The following is a 21,158-nucleotide window of genomic DNA, read 5'->3' as shown; positions in this document are numbered from 1 at the left end:
CCTGATATGAGATAAATAAAAGAGGAAATAACAACATTAGTATCAAAACCTTCCCACGGGGCAAAAACAGGTTGAATTAACGTTGTTTCCACGTAATTTCAACAAAAATAATCCGTGTGATTTCGTTGAATGAATGTGGGAAACTGATTGGATTTGCAAAAAACGTAATCACTGTAAGGGAATTTTTTATTTTTATTTTTTTTTTTTCACCCAATGTTTAACCTAAATCCAATGTCATGGTGACTGTTTTTGTTGATTTCACATTGAATTCACATTAGTTCACAACTTAACCAAATGTATATAAAAAATGTACTAAACTAGTCTAAAGAAGGCCAGTTCTATTGCTTCTTTAAACAGTTTTCAGCTGTGCTAACATAATTGCAAAAGGGTTTTCTAATGATCAATTACCCTTTAAAAATGATAAACTTGGATTAGATAACACAACGTTTCATTGGATGATTGCTGATAATGGGCCTCTGTACGTCTATGTAGATATTCCATTAAAAATAAGCAGTTTCCAGCTACAATAGCCATTTACAACATTAACAATGTCTACACTGTATTGGGCTCGTAAGTAAGCATTTCACGGAAAAGTCTACACCTGTTGTATTCGGCGCAAGTGACCCATACATTTCATTTTAATTTACACATTGATTTTTAAAAGTAATCTGTGACTGTTTCAATTCCTTGAAGTCTGAGTACTCGAGATACAAGAACTCAAATGTATAAGCAAGAGATGTTGTGTGTTTAGCTGTGTAGATGTTGTTATTTAAGTTCCAAGGCCTATGTTTGTGTACTAGTGCCTATCACTGCCGGGAATTAAGGGGGCATTCATCTAGGACCTTTTCAGCTCGGGGGTTTGAACTTGCAACCTTCCGGTTACTAGTCCAATGTTGTAACCACTAGGCTACCCTACCGCCCGACTAGATCAGGGATCTGCTGAAAATACCAGTGGAGGGATAGCGGAGAGTTAACACGAACAGAAACATATATGTATTTATTTTTATTTTACAGTAAACAAATACAAATCTACACACAAACTGAACCAGTCATGCCAACTGGGTGTGAGGCTTTCATTCCATCAGAGTGATCTAGATTTCAAGATCTTTATCTATTTCTCATAGCAGAGGACTGCAAAGCCAAGAATTGAATTACTGTGTAGATTGGACTACTGTGTAGAAATATAATGTTCAAGTTCATGGAGGTCATGTTCAAAGACAGCGACAATAAGCATAATATTTCACAAAATTTGATTTGCTGTCTTGCACAAGCCCTGTGAACAATTAGTTCCGTGATTTGTCTTCTGAAGTTTTAGGAGGATCCCACAGTAGAAATGGCTGGTGGGTGTTTTTTTTGCAGAGGAACTGGGTGATGATGCAGTGATGATGAAACACAGGAGTATCTTTCAGATTTTTATTAGGAGCAAAGCCAATGAACAAAGTCAATGCTCAGTGGCGAAAGCAGAGGATTTCTCTGTCTGATTTGCTGCCACCCTATGGTAGATGCGTGTGTGGATTTACGGGCCAAACAAAATGCTTACACTGTAGCAATACCCTGCTTAAAAAACAGCATAGACCAGCATTCATTTCAATCTGGTCCATGCTGGTCAGTGCTGTTCTGATGCTGCTCAAGTTGGTCGGACCAGCATGGTCTAGCTGGTCAAGCTGGTCTTAGCTGTTCAAGCATATGCTGGTCTATGCTGTTTGTTTTTTACAGCAGGTATTGTGACAATGTTTTTGAAATCAGATACTTTTAAACTATATTATTGTTAGGCTTGAGCCTACTGAAAAGGAAGCCTCAATTAATGGATTCAGAAAAGACAAACCAATCTATAGTGTCGCAATGCAGGATATATTTACAGTAAAAAAGCCATCATTTTGGTGAATAATTATAGGTGGCTAAAACCGAACTGAGTACCTTTTGGTTGTTGTCAAAAACATCACTTTGCCCACAATAAAGCAGGATACATTTGTCAAGGAACCAGTTCATTGAGAAGACGTTTTATGACAACCTTTTGACACCTCCTCATACTGGAAGGCTCCTAATGTTGTTGCACTGTTGTTGATGTCATGTGGAAGTGGCTCTACAATACTTTATTAATTGCATGCAAATTGGAGTTTTCAATTTGAACTAATTTGACCTGTGTTTAAGGGAGAAACACTACCTCACTCTCCAACCAAGGTGCATGAATTGAGGAGCAAACTGAAGTGAAGCAGAATTAACTATTGGAAGACAGGGGAAGTGGATAAAGGTAGGGCTTTACAGAAAGAGAAAATACATTTTAGAGTTGCCTCCTATGGGCTCAGGGACCAATCACAGAGGGGAAAAAAACAAACAAAAAACTGGTGTGATTGGTTCAATTACAGAAACCCGAACAATTATTTTTGATAGACTGACCGTGGTTACATGTATTTTGCTAAGTTTATTCATGTAAATTGCATTAACGTTTCCAATGAGAATGTGGACATATGAAAGCACTACCATATTGAACTATGTGATTACCTGCTAACGGGATTATACTGTACTAGCTGTAAATTACAGTACTGTAAATAATTTGTTGGACGGTGATTAGGTCCAATGAGAGGTGTCCTCTGCATCACTTCTGTCCAATCTACCGCGATATGTCTGAGTGGTAGGTGGGTGCGACATGGTTGCTAGGGGTGTTGGAACCGGAAACGGACAGAAGCGTCCCTGGACGCTCCATCAGCGGGTTCTGTTTTGATATGTTGTTGTTTTGCTAGCAGACCCAGTGAAACCATTCTACTCATTTGTAAGGGAAAATGTCGATAATAATCGCGCTTGACTGATCTTTCCCTTACTGGGATAGGAGAGTAACTTGTAGTTAGGTAGGTAAATCGTACGTTTTTTGTACAAATTGAAGTTTCTAGCTAATGTGCCAATGTTAGCGAATTAGCTAGCTACTGTAACGTTTTCCTCTGTGATGTGGCGCCACCCCGCATTGGTCTGTCACTGGAAACCTACGGTTAACGTTACTGTAGCTACCTATGAAACCATGTCAACAACATTATGGGAGTTATTATTCTAATTGAATGGCCAACTAATGTAGCTAGCTCGTTAGCTAACTAACGTAGATAAAGCCGCTAAACCTTTTCAAAAACGAACTAGTTAACTAACTAGTTCGTTTTTGAAAAGGTTTCCTCTTTTAACCGTGGTTGAGGATTGATCATTGGCTAGCTAGCTAGCCAACTAGCTACGTGGATAGTTTGCATAACCTAATAGCATAGATGTAAATGACTGTACACAGAGTTCCCATATGGGGTTTGTTTTGTAGTGATGCATGCGCTACTGAAAATACAATAGAACATAGTTACAATTTTCAAATGGCATCTACGACATGACTATTTTCCCCTCTAAGTAACCATGACAGCAGCTGCTGCTCTGCAGATTGGAGATCAGCTGATCCTGGAAGAGGACTACGATGAGAACTATATCCCCTCTGAACAAGGTAGAGCAGAAGGATACAGAAGTGGCAGTATGGCTCCCTTTCTAGTTGACAGATTAGTAGACTGACTGTGAGCTACATTGCTGAAACAACTACACGAGTATGGTGCAAAGTGTTGTGGTGGGCATCAAACACATAGGCACATCTCAAAACCAAGCAATACTCTGCTTTACATAGATAAGCCACATATGACACATTCACTAACTTATTTTGGTTGTGTGAGAAGTCATGTAATGTTATCTGGAGATTTTCCTCACTGCTTCGTCCCCTCCCCTGTCAGAGATCCACGAGTACGCACGAGAGATTGGCATTGATCCCAATCGGGAGCCCGAGCTCCTATGGCTGGCCAGAGAGGGCATTGTTGCCCCACTGCCTCCCGAATGGAAACCCTGGTAAGCAGGCAGGCAGGCATCTGCCACTGTACCAGAGATGGAGTCTGAACCTGGTGGCGTCGGTCAGTAACATCCAATCAAGTGAATTTGAAACCCGAACACAAATATTCTCACCTGTGTATGGATGGTCAACATATTTGTAGATGGGGGATGCTTTTTGTGCTACCCCAACATTGACTTCCATAAATGCATGTTTTTTTAATTGCAATAAAACAGTACTTTACATTTTATTTATAACAGTACTTTTTTGATAGTGATTCATTAACCACAAATTACTACTGACTGGTCACAATGTCACCCTTCTCTTGCATGGATCAGTTTTGTCTCGGTCGTGGTCTCGATTCACAATCTTTTTTACTGTGATCTGAGTTTGAAGACGCCTGACATTGACTCCATCTCTGGCCCCATGTAGTGTGTCAACACTGGTAGACTTCCCAGTATTCCCAGACACCATATGTCCACTGGTCTCTTCTCCCTTCTCTGAGTTCTGAGGTGCTGAAGTGACTCTCCCCCCTCTCGCAGTCAAGACGTGACGGGGGACGTGTACTACTTCAACTTCTCCTCGGGCCAGTCCACCTGGGACCACCCGTGTGACGAGCAATACCGCAGCCTGGTAAATCAGGAGCGAGAACGAGTCGGCACCCAGCCCCATGGGCCCCCCATCACCGCCGCTAAAAAGGAGAAGAAAAAGAAAAAAGACAAGAAGGAGAAAAAGAAGAAGGCGAAAGACCAAGAGCTCCTGAGGCCACCAGGAGTGAGTGGGCGTTTGTTATGTTCTGAAATACACCAAGCGCATGAAGTGACTCACAGATGTCTCAGAACACTGCAGTGCTGTTGTGTGTAGATGTATTGGTCTGGAAATAGCTTCAACTCTAAATAATGTCAAAGAAGCACGGCTATTCCACTTAGTCACTGAGGCGTAGCAGAAAATAGAGAGGAAACAAAGTACAAAGATGAGGCGTTTAGAGTGGCTTGGCTGAACCAATACATTATTATTTTATATTGTCTTGGTCATCAACACAACAGTCACATACTTATGCTTGGTTGCTTCATGCCCCCAGTTGCTAAGTGAAACAGTTATACCGATATAGTGATTATAGAGTTATAAGTCACTGTCCTAAGTCATTCTCCATTTCCTATGTGTATCATTTCTTAGCAGTCTGTAAACAAAAGGGAAAGGTCTACATTGAAGGAGAGCCAGACAGAAACACCCCTGGGAACAGTGAAAGGTTCCCTGGTAGGGGGTTCAAACTGACATGGGGGGTTAGCACCATACAATGCGGAATGAGACAGGGCAGTGGGGTTTGGCCTAGGGCCCACTGATGAAACACAGAGTCAAGCTGATGCAGTTAGTCATGGTAGTATCGAGGGGGGAGCAGAGGGCTTTGTCACTGAGGAAGTGGTGGAATGGAGGGAGGCAGCAGAAGAGGGCAGGGAGAGCAGTAGTGATTTCAGCGACAAGGTGGTCTGTTTAGAAGTGGAGGTAGAGGAAGGAAAGACTATTGAACCCCAAATGCCTTCATATGGTCATTCTACACCTGGGGCAGTGATGACGGAAACATATGAGGGAAGAGAAGGCCAAGTAGAAGGGAAAGATCATCCTAGGAGTTCACTTACTTGATGCTAGGGACTGTGAGCAGGGCCTCGTCCCCTGCCTGGCCCCTCTCTGACCTCTTTCCTGGCCCCATGTCCCCCTACCTAACTCTCAGCCGAGAGACGGGATGGGAGAGAGCATGGCTGATCCAGCAGGGCAGTGAAGGGATTCTGCAGGTACGACCACAGATTACAGACAGGAAATTGTAAGACAGCCTCAGAGCGTAAAGGAATTGTTGTAATTATAGGAGAAGGATTGGTAGAAGCAGGTGAACGATAGGAGCAGTATACCAAATTTGACTGAGTTTCGATAAGATCCTTGAATATCATGATGGTTACGATTAACCTGAACCCTCCCTACACAACATATTTGTTCACGTGAATCTCTCTCTGTCTCTCAGCCATTAAGCTTGACCCTCGGGCCACTGCAGGCCCCGTTGGGGAGCCTTGCTCCTCTACGGGGTCTTGATGGCCCGGCCTTGAGGGGGTCCCTGAGCAGCTCTGGAGGGCTGGAGCCCCTGAAGAGTCCCCTTGGGGTAAGAGTTTTCACCTTGATGATAAAGGATGATAGTTCATTACCTTATGTACTGTATTACCCTTATTCTTATGGTGTGCTGTTGAAAGTCTCTAACCTTTTATCTCTCGCTCTCTGTGTCTCCTCCTTCCTTCCCTCCCCTAAGGGTCCTCTCTCAAGCCTCGGGTCCAGTCTGCTGGGAGGGCGACAGGAGGAGCGTGTGGCTTTCTCTCCGCCTGGGTTCGAGTATGACGAGGATAACATCTCAGAGGATGAGCAGCCGGTATGACTTTCAACTGGCAAAGTGCATACCTATCCTTTCTGGGCACCGTGAAACAGAATATTTGGAGAATAGAAGTGTGTAATTTGTGGAGCATAAGTTAGATGTATGACTGTGATGCTGTTTGCAGAGTCGTCGTGGCTCGGCCAGACTGTTACAGAACCTGCACCTGGACTTGGATGCGTTGGGAGGAGGGCTGCAGTATGAGGTACACTACCTTTTTCACAATGCACAACAACACCATGTCTATTTTATGGCATAGCCCCTTTAGGACTTTTCACCTATTTTCAACTCTGTCAGTGTATGATACCAGTGCAGATAAGCACAGTCCCATGTCATTATTACATTAGAAAACCTCTCTGTATAATGGATTTAGGCTCAGTCGTGTGTGTTGTGTGGCTAACAGGACAGCGAGGCCAGTGGAGTGGCCCCACCAGAGGGTAAGACAGAAGCAGAGCTACGAGACTTGGCCCTGTCTGGAGAGCACAGCCCTGAGTCCCCCTCTCAGCAGGTAACTCACACACTACTGATGTATTACTTCTCTCACTGTCTCTTTTCTCTCTTTTCATCCCACTGTCGATCCTGTGGTGTATGTTAGTTTTAGGACTTTCTAGTAGTTTAAACCCTACAGTGCATTTGGAAAGTGTTCAGACCCCTTGACTTTTTCCACATTTTGTTACGTTACAACCTTCTTTAAAAATGTTTGACATTTTTTTTTCCCTCATCAATCTATACACAATGACAAAGTAAAAAAATTATTAACATTTTATTTTTTAAATTCTTTGCAAATGTATACATTTTTTATAACACAAATACCTTATTTACATAAGTATTCAGACCCTTTGCTATGAGACTCAAAATTGAGCTCAGGTGCATCCTGTTTCCATTGATCATCCTTGAGATGTTTCTACAACTTGATTGGAGTCCACCTGTGGTAAATTCAATTGATTGGGCATGATTTGGAAAGGCACACACCTGTCTGTATAAGATTTCCATTTTTTAAAAATATACATTTGCTAACATTTCTAAAAACCTGATTTTGCTTTGTCGTTATGTGGTATTGTGTGTAGATTGATGAGATAAAAAAACGATTTAATCAATTTTAGAATAAGGCTGTAACGTATCAAAATGTGCAAAAGGTCAAGGGGTCTGAATACTTTCAGAATGCACTGTATACTTAGATATATTGAACAAACCCATGACTATGTTATCAGGTCTATCTGAAGAGAGATCACAAGATGCAGACCTAGATAGAACTGCTCTTGTTTACTAGATTGCCTTTAACCAAAACCAACACTTTGAGGGATGGAAAGTGTAAGCTATCATTGGGAAAATGTGTAGGCCTGTTTATTCATTCAGACATAACATCTTTGTCATTTATCAACTCTCATAAGTGTGTGTGTGTGACTTTAAACATGTGTTTCGGGTTCTTGTGTGTCTATCTCTTCCTGGTTGTGTAGCTGCTGTGTCAGTGGGAGCTGTGCTATGGTCACGGCTGCCACTGTTTCTTTCTGTTGGTCCTCTTGTCCTCATACTGTCACTGTTATTGCTTTGCCATCTGAGTCTTTCATTTGATCACCCTTTATGTTGGTCTTTCTGTGTGTGTGTTTAACTCTGCACTTCCTGTGATTTTGTCACACTTCTCTGTGTTGTTTGTTGTTGACGTGACTGTTCTCTTTCGATGAGCTCTACCTACGGAATGCGTGAGTGGTTTGCATGCTGCTCGGGTCCCTGTGTCTTCTCCTTGTCACATTATCCCCAACCTCTCCCCCTCCTTTCTTTATTTTTGTGTTTGTGTCTATGCACGTCTTCCCTCTCTTTCTCTCTGGTGGCCACCATCATCCCCTTCCACCCAAGGACTCCCTTCGTGGACGCCACCTCCTCTCCACCCTACCACGCGGAGGCAGCAGGGACTGCAGTAGTGCTGCTGGGGTCTGCCCCCCTACCCCAGACCCCCAGCCTGCTAAAACTAGAGACAGTGGAGAGGAGGAAGAAGATTATGAGGATGGGTGGGGAGAGGACAGAGAGAGTGTGGCTGAGGAGGGAGGATGTGAAGAGGAGAACCAGAGAGAAGTAGGGCAAGCGAGTGAGAAGAAGAGAGGAGAGGAGGGCAATGACGTTGAGGCCGAGGTCAGTGAGGAGGTAGAGTGTGAAGGAAATTTGGAGGAGGGAGAGGAGGAAAGTGAGGAGGTCATAAAGAGGTGTGTAAAAAGTGAGGATGGGGAGGAAGAGGAGACTGGTGACGTAGTTGAGGAAAATGTCAATACAAATGAGGGAGAAGGAGGAAGTGATGAAATGCTGGAGAGATATCTTGGAGAGCAAGGAGAGAGTGATGAGGTAGTAGAGCGGTGTGTTACAAAGGAAGAACTAGAGGTGGGTCATGACAAACAGTTGGAGGACTGCAATGAGCTAGTTGAGAGCCGTGTTAAAAGTGAAGAGGAACCAAAAGCAGAAGAGAGTGATGAGAGAGACACTACAAGGGAGGAAGCAGGAGAGGAAAAAGAGGGGGAACAGGAGGAAGAGAGTGATCAGGTAGTAGAGAGATATATGAAAGAGGTGGAGGGAGGAGATGTAGAGGAAAGTGAGATAGTGGGCGAGAGATATTTCAAAAGGAAGCATGTGGAAAGGAAGGAAGAGACTGTTAGAGACAGTATAGAGGAGGAAGATGAGGCAAAGGGAGATGAGGATAGTGAGGAAGTGGTTGAGAGGTGGTTGAAAGAGGAGGCTGAGGAGGGCGAGAGGGAGGTGGTGGAGAGGTGTGAGGAAGAGGTGGAAGATGAGGGTAAAGAGGAGACTGGGGAGGGTGAGAGTGAGGTGGTGGAGAGGTGTGAGGAAGAGGTGGAAGATGAGGGTAAAGAGGAGGCTGGGGAGGGTGAGAGTGAGGTGGTGGAGAGGTGTGTGAAAAGTGAGGAAGAGGTGGAAGATGAGGGTAAAGAGGAGGCTGGGGAGGGTGAGAGTGAGGTGGTGGAGAGGTGTGAGGAAGAGGTGGAAGATGAGGGTAAAGAGGAGGCTGGGGAGGGTGAGAGTGAGGTGGTGGAGAGGTGTGTGAAAAGTGTTGAAGAGGAAGGTAAAGAGGAGGGAGAGAGTGAAGTGTTGGAGAGGTCTGTGAAAAGTGAGGAAGTGGAAGAGGAGGTCGGCGAAGAGGAGGCTGATGAGGGAGAGAGTGAAGTGGTGGAGAGATGTGTGAAAAGTGAGGAAGGGGAGGAGGGTAAAGATGAACCTGGGGAGCTGGAGAGTGAGGTGGTGAGGGAGAGGTGTGTAAAAAGTGAGGAAGGGGAGGAAAATGACAAAGTCTTCGCGAGATGCTCGCTGAGTGAAAAACAGGCTAGGGAAGGAGAGGAGAGCAGGGAGGTGGAGGGGTGCTTCAAAAGAGAACAAAAAGAAATGGAAGGAGACAGACTTGAAGAAGACAGTGATGAGGTGGTGGAAAACTGCATTCAGACTGTGCAAGCCTCACCGAAACCCAAAACATCCGCAAGCTCAGAGGAAGTAATCGAGAGACTCGAACAACAAACGGTCCAAGCTAAGTCCCTGGGGAAGAAGAAGAAGTTAGCAGACCTTAAACAAAGTGACAACATGGAGGTGTATGTGGGGAAGAAGAAGAATGTGCCCAAACAAAGCCCTCTACCAGCAGAGGTAGGGGTTTGGTGTGCTTTGACCATGTCGTGGCCCCTGCCCTGTGTGCTCCCCCTCTGCATGCACCTCCGCCCCTCTCTCAGCCAAAGGAGACACCATTCCACTCCCTGAGGGGCTATGTTGGCTCAAGTCCCAACCCTGGTGAATCCAGCCCCCCATGATCTCCCTCTCACATCACATTGGTGTCTTTGGTAATATGTGTATATGCAGTCAGCTCTGAGGACTGGATTGGAACATTCTGGTCCCCTTGTTGCCAGTTTTGCCTCCATCCCTCCTCTAGAGCTGAGCACTGCAGCCCCATCCTATCAACCAGCCCCCTAGGCGGCCCCATACTCTCAGACAGCCCCATCCTCTCAGGCAGCTCCCTAGGCGGCCCCATCCTTTCAGACAGCCCCATCCTCTCAGGCAGCTCCCTAGGCGACCCCACCCTCTCAGACAGCCCCATCCTCTCAGGCAGCTCCCTAGGCGGCCCCATCCTCTCAGACAGCCCCATCCTTTCAGGCAGCTCCCTAGGCGGCCCCACCCTCTCAGACAGCCCCCTAGGCGGCCCCACCCTCTCAGACAGCCACCTAGGCGGCCCCACCCTTTCAGACAGCCCCCTAGGCGGCCCCATCCCCTCAGACAGCCCCCTAAGCGGCCCCATCATCTCAGATAGCCCCCTAGCGTTCTCTCAGACAGCCCCCTAGGTGGCCCCACCCTCTCAGACAGCCCACAAGGCAGCCCCATCTGCTTAGACAGCCCCCAAGGCAGCCCCATCCTCTCAGCCAACCCCCTAGGCAGCCCCATCCTCTCAGCCAGCCCGCTAGGCAGCCCCATCTTCTCAGCCAGGCCCCTAGGCAGCCCCATTCTTTTAGACAATCCCAAAGGCAGCCACATCCTCCCAGACAGCCCCCAAGGCAGCCCCATCCTCTTATACAGCCCCCAAGGCAGCCCCATCCTCTCAGCCAGCCCCCTACGCAGCCCCATTCTCTCAGCCAGCCCCCAAGGCAGCCCCATTCTCTCAGCCAGCCCCCAAGGCAGCCCCATCCTCTCAGCCAGCCCCCAAGGCAGCCCCATCCTCTTATACAGCCCCCAAGGCAGCCGGTTCTCTCAGTCCAAACTTGCAGTGCTGTAGCCTGTGTTTCTCTGTCTCGACTGCCTGCTTGACCTGTGCTTGTGTGGTAGAGTCTCACTATTTGCCTCTTGTCTGCCCAAGCTTTGCTGATCAAGCCATGGGATGGCTGCTCTGTGCTGTTGACTAGTCTATTGTCCCTTTTCTGCTGTACTTGCTTTGCCCTACTACGAGAGCCTTCATAATTGCTGTGTGCCGCTGAGAATGGCAGTATTCATCCACGTTTTCTATCTGTGTCGTGAGTGCATGCGTGTGTCTGTGTGTGTGTGTGTGTGTGTACGGTGTTTGAGGTGACACGGTCGCACTATGCTTCACGTCAGTGACTGAGTGTGTTTACATCAGCAGTCGGAGGCCAGCGAGCACATGGAGGTGGCATCCTCCTCCACCGAGGACCTCAAGGTACTTTGTTATGGATTGAGATAATGTCCCAGTAGATAGGCCTGTAGAATAGAGGCTTTATAATGTAACATTTAAGCAGATAATATCAAGGGGTGGGTTGAGTAAAGGCAAACAGTGTTGTGTTCCACTTTCCCTTTAGTCTGGTTTTGGCTCCAGGTTGTCAGAGAAAGTCCTGGACCTGAAGGATCTCTCCCCTGCTGTTAGTCCACTCCTGCAGGTACCACACTCTCTCCATCTCTTCCTCACCTTTCTTTTTCTCCCTTGCTCGCCCCTCTTCACCTCCTTCCTCCTCAGCTACACTCTCTCTCCTCAGTCACAGTGGTTCCTCTGGCTGTAGAGTCTGTAGGCACTGTTTGTACCGTTGTTTTATTTTGAGAGTGAACACTCACATCATGCCATGTAGAGTTATGTTAGCCTTTGCTATTCACCTACAAAAAAAAGTATGTATTTTCCCCAGGACAAAGTGGGGATAGTGAAAGTCAGTGCGGAGGAGGAGAAGGAACGGAGGAAGAGGGCAGAAGCTGCAGAGAGGTTGGCAGACAAGCCTTTCTGATAAATGCCCATATTTCAGTGAAATGTCCCCTCTGAACTCAAACACACGTTGTGATACAAGCATATTGTCAGTGTCATTGTAGTCTGTTTCTCACAAAGATCTGCAAGTCTAGAGCTGAGCCAAATCATTTATCTGACTTCTCTTACTCTTCCTCTCTCTCCCCTCCTTCCCTCTTCTCCCTCTCTCTCTCTCTTCTTTCTCTCCCCCCTTTTTTCTTTCTCTCTCTTTCCCCTCCTTCCCTCTTCCTCTCTCTCTCCCCTCCTTCCCTCTTTCGCTCTTCCTCTCTCGCTTCCTCCCTCGCTCTCTCTCTCTCACCCTCTCTCTCTCCCCTCTTTCCATCTTCTCCACTCTCTCTCTTCCCTCCTTCCCTTCTCCCAAACTCTGCAGGCGTCTCCATGGTGCAGGCAGGGAGGATCCAGTGATGGAGGACAGGCCCCCCAGCCAGCCCAGTGAATCCCAGCAGACCACAGGGTCCTCCCACTGTGAGCCGGAACCCCGGCCGCGGGCCGAGGGGGTCAGCACCAGCGCCAGCCTAGGGGTGCCGGGGGTCCAGCGGCCTGACACCTCCAGAGGCCGCCTGGTTAGGAGCCCCCACGCCCACTACAAAGAGGAAGCCCCCAGACAGGGGGAGGACAGCAGATGGGCCCAGGAGGAGGAGAGGGAGAAGGAGAGGAGGGAGACTGAGAGGAAGATAGAGGAGGAGAAGGAGCGTGCGCTGCGGGAGAGACAGGAGAAGGTGCGCCTCCTTCAGGAGGAGCTGAGCCGGGAGGAGGAGGAGGAGGAACAGAGGCTGAAGGAGGAGAGCAAGGAGAGGGTCAGGTAGGCATTCAGGCAGCAGGCCACAGAGTGGTCAACCTCCCTCTCCACTTATGTCCACTGTTATAGTAGTATTTGTGAGCTGTGATGTGTGAGTATGTGACTCAGTGTTGATGCTTACGGCTGTGTGACAGTGCTGGTTATCTCACCCGCTGCTGTGTGTGTGTTCTGGTCCTGACCGGTCTTCCAGGAGCCTGAGGGAGAGGCTCCAGAGTAAGGGGAGGGAAGAGGAGAGCAGGCTGAGTGTGGAGTCTGAAAGCAGGCTACTGGAGCTGAGGGAGATGGCCCGGAGGGAGAGAGAGAACCAGCAACGCAACATCAGGTGACTCATCATTCTCTACTATTCATCCATCTGCTTAAAAACACACACACACACACACACACACACACACACACACACACACACACATTCATATGACAGCAATCTCCCTGGAGTGCTCCACTGACCGTTAGATCACATGCTCAGCGACCCCAGTCGTATTAATGACACTGCTTCACATAACTATTCTGTGCTTAGGCGATACTGTTCTTTCTACACATACAGTAGGTATAGAAATACCGCTCGGTCACGGCAAAAAAAAAACAAGACAAAAAAAGATTTGCGCTAAAAATGATTGTGTGTGTGTGTGTATGTGTGCTTGCTACGTTTGTGTGTGTTGTTGTTTTCATCAGGGAGGAGGGCGAGGTGATGCTGAGAGAGCTGCGTGCCACCCTGGAGGCGGAGCGAGAGAGGATAGAGTCCCAGAGGAGGCGGGACCTGGAGCGACTGAGGGAGGAGTCAGAGGAGAAGCTACACGCGGAGAAGCGGAGACTGCTTGGGGAGCGGGAGGAGCAACTCAGCTCCCTCAAACAGGAGGTGAGGGGGGGGGGTTAGGAGAGGAGCTGGGAGAGTGGGAGGGGGGAGATATAGGAGAGGGACCTTCCAATACACACGTGCACTCGAAATAACTGAAATTGTTTGGGTTTTTGTGAGGGAAATACATGCAGTGAGTCTAGGATAGGGTGTTGTCACACAGGTGATGGTTGAAGACAGTGTGTTGTTGTGTTCCTTAGGGGAGAAGCAGTGCCAGTGAGAGGTGGAGGGAGTTGAAGAGCCCTCGTAGCCCAGAGCAGCATCTAGCAGAGTACCAAAGAGAGGTGATAGAACACACACACACACACACACTACTTACCACCTTTGATACACAAAACCATAGCCCTCATCTCCTTGACTGCAGATACACATATTACCAGTATGTCAGTCTCAACCATGTAGAGCGTTGTGACATTATGAATCTCTCCCACTGACTGTGACTTGGACCAGTTGGGAGACGTGCTCCAGGAAGTGAGGGAGGAAGTGCAGCGTGACCACGCCAGGAAGCTGGGGCAGCTCAAAGACGACCACCACCGAGAACTCAGCTCTATCAGAGAGAGTCATCTGGACCAGGTGAGAGACAGAGTTTGGTTATAGGCTGCGGTAAACCATTGTATTATACTAAACTACAGGTCTAGTCTGGTGAAGACAGACAGACAGTAGTGACAGTGAACGTGTACTGTTACAGCACTGTCTCCGAATGCTGGGCTACGACAGGCAGTGTTCGGTTTCATCCCAGTGGCACGCCGTCCTCTGGGAGTCCCAGCCATTACTCACCAGTCTAAACAACCACTATTAGGCTGTTTCAAAACACAAGACAAGAGGTCAGAAGTCTTCCAGTTTAACGACTGGAGTAGAACAGAATCAAATCAAATGTATTTATAAATCCCTTCGTACATCAGTTAATGTCTCCAAGTGCTGTACAGAAACCCAGCCTAAAACCACCAAAACAGCAAGCAATGCAGGTGAAGAAGCCCAGTGGCTAGGAAAAACTCCCTAGAAAGGCCAGAACCTAGGAAGAAAGCCTGGTTCCTCCCTAGGTATGTGGGGTGGCCAGTCCTCTTCTAGCTGTGCCGGGTGGAGATTATAACAGAACATGGCCAAGATGTCCAAATGTTCATAGATGACCAGCAGGGTCAAATAATAATAATCACAGTAGTTGTCGAGGGTGCAGCAAGTCAGCACCTCAGGAGTAAATGTCAGTTGGCTTTTCATAGCCGATCATTAAGAGTATCTTTACCACTCCTGCTGTCTCTAGAGAGTTGAAAACAGCAGGTCTGGGACAAGGTAGCACGTCCGGTGAACAGGTCAGGATTCCATAGCCGCAGGCAGAACAGTTGAAACTGGAGCAGCAGCACAGCCAGGTGGACTGGAATCCTCCTCGTGTTCTGTTTTGTTAACGGTTGTTTACGGAGCGCAGGACAAACCGCTAAAACCACAGCTCAGGTCAAGTCAGAGACACCGTGGGAGTGCTTCTTCAGGATGGCAGAGGGTACTGTATCATCTCTCATCAACAACACGTGGGAGTGCTTCTTCAGGATGGCAGCGGGTACTGTATCATCTCTCATCAACAACACGGGACATAAGAACAAGTGAGGCAGTGTACAAATGTCCCAGTGTTGTCCGGGTTAGGGGAAGGGTTTTGGCCAGCCGGGATTTGTCCCATTGAGATCTAGCAACTCCTTGTGGCGGGCTGGGCGCAATGCACGATGACTTCAGTTGCCAGCTGTATGGTGTTTCCAACAAGACATTGGTGCGGCTGGCTTCCCGGGTTCAACGAGCAGTGTGTTAAGAAGCAGTGTGGCTTGGAAGCGTCATGTTTCGGAGTACGCATGGCTCTCGAACTTCGCCTCTCCCGAGTCCGTACAGGAGCTGCAGTGATGGGACAAGACTGTAACTACCAATTGGATATCATGAAATTGGAGAGAAAAAGGGGGTGAAAAGTACCATAAATAAAACAGGGAATGTAAAAGAGGATAACAAGTAGGGATGTTAACCGCTAATTACAGTTCAAAGGTCACCGCTTCTCGTAACCTACCTGCTGCTACTGTCATTGTTGCTTTGGCTGTTGCCTCTGCACTGTTGTCCCTACATGTAATGCTGCGGTTAAATATTGTGAAAATGATCTATTTGTGTGTCTCTCTGTGTGTGCGCTTCTGTCCTCCAGGAGGCTGTCCAAAAGGAACAGTTGCTGTGTGTCCTGCAGGAGGAGAGGGATCGCCTGCTGGCCGCACACAGTGCCCAGCTGGAAAGACTCCGTACACAGCTAGACTCCCAGCTCTGCAAGACCCGCCAGACACACACACGCAAAGTGAGGACAGAGAGACACACACACACACACACACACACACACACACACACACACACACATGTATCATCTCTAAACACCTGTCATCCCTCAGGAGGCAGAGATTCAAGAGCTGGGGGACAGGCTGGAGCTGAGGGCCAGGGAACTGAAGAGCCAGGAGACAACACTGAAGACCCAGGTAATCAGTCACTATTGCGCTGATATGTGTCTGCATGAATATCTGGAACGCTTAGGGATGGCCTCAGCTTCGGAAAGGAATGAACTGTATTTGTGTGGTTGGCCGCTGTTGATTAAAGGACATATCCGCTTGCCAATGTTCAGGCAGCGAATTTGAAGAAGAGGAGGCAGCAGCTTGGGGACGAAGAGGATGAGATAGACAGAGGAATCGAGGTGAGGATTCATCATCTTCACCACCACCACCACCACCTCGGCCTTCATCGTGCTGTAGATGTTAAGCCTGTGATGTTTTCAGGCTCTGCCTGGAGTCATGCAGGAGAGAGATGGACTGAGAGAGGATCTGGAGCGGGTGGAAGGAGAGAGGGACAGGGCGAGGCAGGAGGCGGAGAGAGGGCGGGAGGAGAGGACCAACACGAGAGAGGAGTTGGAGAGAATGAGGGAGGAGAGGGACAAAGCGAGAGAGGAGAGCAAGAGGATAAAGGAGGAGCGGGACCGGCTGGAGAGCAAGGTGGAGCTGCTGCAGGAGCGCTGTGATCGGCTGGGCCGCAGAGTCAGGTACACACACACACCAGTTGAGGCTGCTGGTGGGAGGAGTACGGCTCATAATAATGGCCGGAATCGAGTGAATGCAATGGTATCAAACACATGGTTTTCAGACATTATTATGAGCCGTCCTCCTCTCAGCAGCCTCCACTGAAACACACACACACACCTGGCCCGTTAGTTGGGGTCAACCTCCGTTCACACTGTTTCATTGTCACCTTGCAGCTGACAGTGCATGTCTTCCAGACTTAGTGGGAGACTTCAATTCTAGCTTGCAAGACTATTGCGCTCTTTCTCAAGTGGTACTTTCTCAGGGACAAACACATGATTCTATTGCAGTGATCTGGAGCAGAGTGAGATCAAGAGGCCTTCTACTAGACTGGACAGAACAGAGGAGGAGAGGAAGAAGGAGAAGGATTGTGAGGCAGCGCCCTCTGCTGGACGGGAGAAAGTGCTGCATGTGGAACACCTGAAAGAACCTCTCTCCCCCATCTCCAGAGACAGCGAGAGCAGCTTGGACGAGTATGTGTGTTTGAGAGAGAGCATGCATGCATGTTGCACCTTTCTATCCTGACTAACTTCTATGTGTGTGTGTGTGTGTGTGTGTGTTTCTCTCTTCCTGTCCTTCTCCCAGCTTGCATCAGTACATCTCCTCTGAGGGCCTGTCCCTGCAGAAGGCCCGGCGCTTCCTGGAGAGGGAGAGTGGTCGTCTGAGTGAGAGACAGGCAGCGCTGCAGGCAGCGCAGGCCCAGTCCAGCTCCTCTCAGTACGCCAACACCACCAGCCACGCCCAGGCCACACAGGAGATGTACAGGAACCTGCAGCAGGTGCGTGTAAGTGTGACTCCCTTCCTTATCCCTTATAGACTCCTACACCCGGCCCTATGTTGGAACATTCATGAAGTGAGAGAGTATGCTTGACCTCCGTGTGTAACGGTCCCTGGGTCGTCTCTCGCTCTCTTTCCCTCCCTCTCTCTGTCGCTCTCTTTCGTTTCCGCTTCTCTCCCTCAGGAGGCCAGTGACGTGGAGGAGTTGAGGGTGACTGTGCAGAGGGGGAACTCGCTGCTACGCAGGAAGGAGGAGAGACTGCAACAGCTAGAGAGCTCCGTAGCTGAAGAGGTGCCTTAGTAGTACACCATAACACCTTTATATACCACATATCCTGCCCCCTGTACACCACCTGTACTACATACCATGCCCATAACGTTATACATACTTCAATAGATTGCTAATAAACAACACACTATACAATGAGGGGAGAAAACATTAGGAACACCTGCTCTTTCCATGACACAGACTGGTCAGGTGAGTCCAGGTGAAAGCTATGATCCCTTGTTGATGTCACCTGTTAAGTCCACTTCAATCAGTGTAGATGAAGGGGAGGAGAAAGGCGGGTTAAAGAAGGATTTCTAAGCCTTGAGACAATTGAGACATGGATCGTGTATGTGTGCCATTCAGAGGGTGAATGGGCAAGACTAAAGATTTAAGTTGAATGGGGTATGGTGGTAGGTGCCAGGCGCACCAGTTTGTGTGTCAAGAATCAGGCTCCCGATTGGCGCAGCGGTCTAAGGCACTGTATCTCAGTACAAGAGGCGTCACCACAGTCTCTGGTTCGAATCCAGGCTGTATCACATCTGGCCGTGATTGGGAGTCCCATTGGCCCAGCGACGTCCGGGTTTGGCCGGGGTAGGCTGTCATTGTAAATAAGAATTTGTTCTTAACTGACTTGCCTAGTTAAATAAAGGTTCAATAAAAAGAACTGCAACGCTGCTGGGTTTTTGATGCTCAACCGTTTTCTTTGTGTATCAAGAATGGTCCACCACCCAAAGGACATCCAGCCAACTTGACACAACTGTGGGAAGCATTGGAGACAACATGGGTCAGCATCCCTGTGGAACGCTTTCGACACTTTGTGGAGTCCATGCCCCGACAAACTGAGGCTGTTTTCAAGTAAAAGAGGGGTGCGACTCAATATTAGGAAGGTGTTCCTAATGTTTTGTACACATACATATTTTGTATGCATTTTTACATGGCGTTTTGGTCATTTAGCAGACAGTCCTTTCCAGAGCGACTTACAGTCAGTGTGTTCAACTTAAGGTAGCTAGCTAAGACAATCGTTGTAAGTAAAACGTTCCTCAATAAAGCAGTTATCAGCTAAATCATTGATGTTAAGAGTAGACAAGTGTTCGTGTTAGAAAGTACAAAAGTATGGATTTTTTTTTTTTTTTCTCTCTCTCTCTTGCTTTCCCTTGCCCAGGTCTCCCATCATCACTACTATGATGACCAGGGCAGACTGGCTGCTGATAGGAAGGTGACCTTTGATGTGACTGAATCGGATATGAGCAGCGTCAGCAACGGCCATGATGGCCCAGGTGAGAGAGACACACGTACAGGAATATCCATTCCTTACACCCTCATAACAGGCCTGTACTCGTCCCTGCCGTGTTGTTATTTATGCTCTGCCTCTCCCCCTTCATCGTTTCTCCTTTTTCCCCCCTTCATCGTTTCTCCTTTTTTCCCCTTTCACCCTCTCCTTCCTTCCCCTCTTTCACCCTCTCCTTCCTTCCTCTCTTTCACACCTCGTCCCTTGCTTTTCTCCCTTATGTCTTCTTCTTTTCTGACATTCACTCCCTTTCTCTCTCTATCTCTCTTCTCCAGGTGGGGAGCCCACAGTGCCAGCTAAGGTGCAGCACTTAGCCGAGTCGCTCCAGCACATCTCTGGCCAGCTCAACACAGTCCTGGGGGCCCTGGGCTCCCTGACCCAACGCCAGACCCCTTACCAGCCTCTCCCCCTACCTCTGCCCCTCTCCCAGCCCCGAACCCCCACCTCAATGCCTCTTTCACAGCTCTCCATGCCTCTGTCTGGGCCCTCCTGGGCCCCTCACAGCACCTCCACCCCACTACGGGATTCTGAGGACCTGCTAAATAGCCGCTGGGCCAAGCTCTTCCCTGGTACATCTAAACCAAAGAGATCCAATATCATATATGTTATAATAAATATGCGTTGTATTTAGTTCTGTGGACTGTAGAACCCCCGTTCAGGGTTGTCTGTGTACTTTCAGGTCGGTGGAGTTGTTGGTTTAATTAACGAGAGTACACTTCTCTTTGTCCCTTCTATAGGGGCTCCTATTGAGTCCATAGCCACCAGTTCCTTGAGGACCAATGCACTTTATTCAGGGTACAGTCCTGCAAGGTAAATATGAAAATAACAAACATGAAAATGATGGAAACGCCTCTTTAAAAAAAAAAAAAAATCTAGACTGTCACTCATCCCTTTCACAGTAGTCTTATCTTGTTGAAGGAAGGTAATACAGAAATGTGTGTTTGTTAGTGAGCAGGCTCGTAGTCTGTCCTCCATGCAGCCTAAGGCAGTGGAGATGGATGGCCAGAGGCTTCAGGGCCTGATCGACGGCAACAAGAGATGGCTGGAGACACGCAGGAAAGACCCCAGTGTGTATCCTTCTATAAACATGCTCACACACGCCACAAAGCACAACATATAATGGAGCTTGGTTCAATCCTGTACATTTCCTTAACAGGCTTTCATCAGACCTCTGTTCACGCGTTATCGGACCCCCCCAACTATGAGTGGACTGGTCCAGTTGAGCCTGGATGACAACAACCAGATTAAAGTGTACCATTACTAAAGGGGGAGGGATAAGTTACATAAAGAGCAAGGATCAACACAAGCAGATAAAGCTGTATTGTTACTGAAAAAGGGCTAAGGACAGGGGTGGGTTTTTAAAAATGCACTTTTAATGAAGGGATCCCTCTAGCTCTGCTCCAGGGCGCTACTAGAGGAACCGCCCTCGACTATGTGTGGACCAAAGGAACGCCCTGGACCAGAGCTTGGATTCCCCTGCAACCAAATTTCCATAAGAAACATTTTTTAAGACATCTGACCGCCAGTGTACTCCTCGTCCTCAGGTTTAACTGTGATTGTGTGACAGAAGAGAGGACACTAGGGCGGTTTCAGTGGACTCTGTCATTTCATTCCATTGGCATGCAAGGTTGAATAGCTTGGGAGTATGGCGACAGTAGCCCCATAGTCAACAAATCAGTTCGTTTGCCTCGAGCTATTTAAATGTTTCAAAAACAGAATGCATAGTTGTTACATATTCAATAGGTGCTTCACTTTATTAGGAGATACCGTTGATATCTTACATTTATAAGCCTCATAACTGATGTGAGGTGATAAGTGACTAAAGATCATTGTCATGGTATCAGGTTGTAATTGTGCTGTATGAGAAGTTCAAGCCATACCATAATAACCGCTACAAGGGCAGGACAACTTGTAAAGCATTCAGTCTGTATGAAATTCTGGTAAGAGAGACCCTCTTCCAGTGTGTTTACTGTGCAGATGTGTGGAATTTTTACAGTATTTTTATAAATATTTTAATAAATGTAAAGTGGTGTATATTCATAATGTCCCATGTCAAGCTTTCATTCTTTTTCATGCAACAGCTTTTCAATATTTCATTTGTCTGCATTACAAAGTAATCACCAGGGTTGTATTCATTG

General features: G+C 47.7%; 1 protein-coding gene across 5 annotated transcripts; it reads left to right on the top strand.

Moving 5' to 3' along the window:
• The first annotated feature begins 2,592 nt into the window (after positions 1 to 2,592).
• On the top strand, positions 2,593 to 21,060 carry LOC110503673 (centrosomal protein of 164 kDa). 5 transcript variants are annotated; one of them, XM_036961481.1, is made up of 28 exons: positions 2,593 to 2,846; positions 3,377 to 3,466; positions 3,744 to 3,855; positions 4,378 to 4,609; positions 5,850 to 5,984; positions 6,129 to 6,245; positions 6,373 to 6,450; positions 6,649 to 6,753; positions 11,335 to 11,388; positions 11,528 to 11,605; positions 11,846 to 11,919; positions 12,329 to 12,760; positions 12,948 to 13,079; positions 13,430 to 13,613; positions 13,811 to 13,894; positions 14,061 to 14,183; positions 15,778 to 15,921; positions 16,013 to 16,096; positions 16,240 to 16,308; positions 16,391 to 16,650; positions 16,978 to 17,160; positions 17,273 to 17,471; positions 17,649 to 17,756; positions 18,880 to 19,009; positions 19,296 to 19,589; positions 19,758 to 19,830; positions 19,969 to 20,091; positions 20,188 to 21,060. In XM_036961481.1, exons 2-28 carry the CDS (start codon positions 3,382 to 3,384, stop codon positions 20,282 to 20,284), a joined length of 3,789 nt encoding a protein of 1,262 aa, XP_036817376.1. In that variant the 5' UTR covers positions 2,593 to 2,846; positions 3,377 to 3,381; the 3' UTR covers positions 20,285 to 21,060. The 5 variants fall into 5 exon arrangements, with proteins under 5 accessions (XP_036817376.1, XP_036817379.1, XP_036817377.1 ...); XM_036961484.1 differs by having other exon boundaries at positions 11,332 to 11,388; positions 17,273 to 17,465; positions 18,895 to 19,009; XM_036961482.1 differs by having other exon boundaries at positions 11,332 to 11,388; positions 17,273 to 17,465.
• The last annotated feature ends 98 nt before the right edge of the window (positions 21,061 to 21,158 follow it).

The sequence above is a fragment of the Oncorhynchus mykiss genome, chromosome 24 (assembly GCF_013265735.2).
Source record: "Oncorhynchus mykiss isolate Arlee chromosome 24, USDA_OmykA_1.1, whole genome shotgun sequence".
NCBI lineage: Eukaryota > Metazoa > Chordata > Actinopteri > Salmoniformes > Salmonidae > Oncorhynchus > Oncorhynchus mykiss.
Note: the sequence above shows the minus strand (reverse complement) of the source record. Positions and strands in the feature narration are given on the sequence as shown.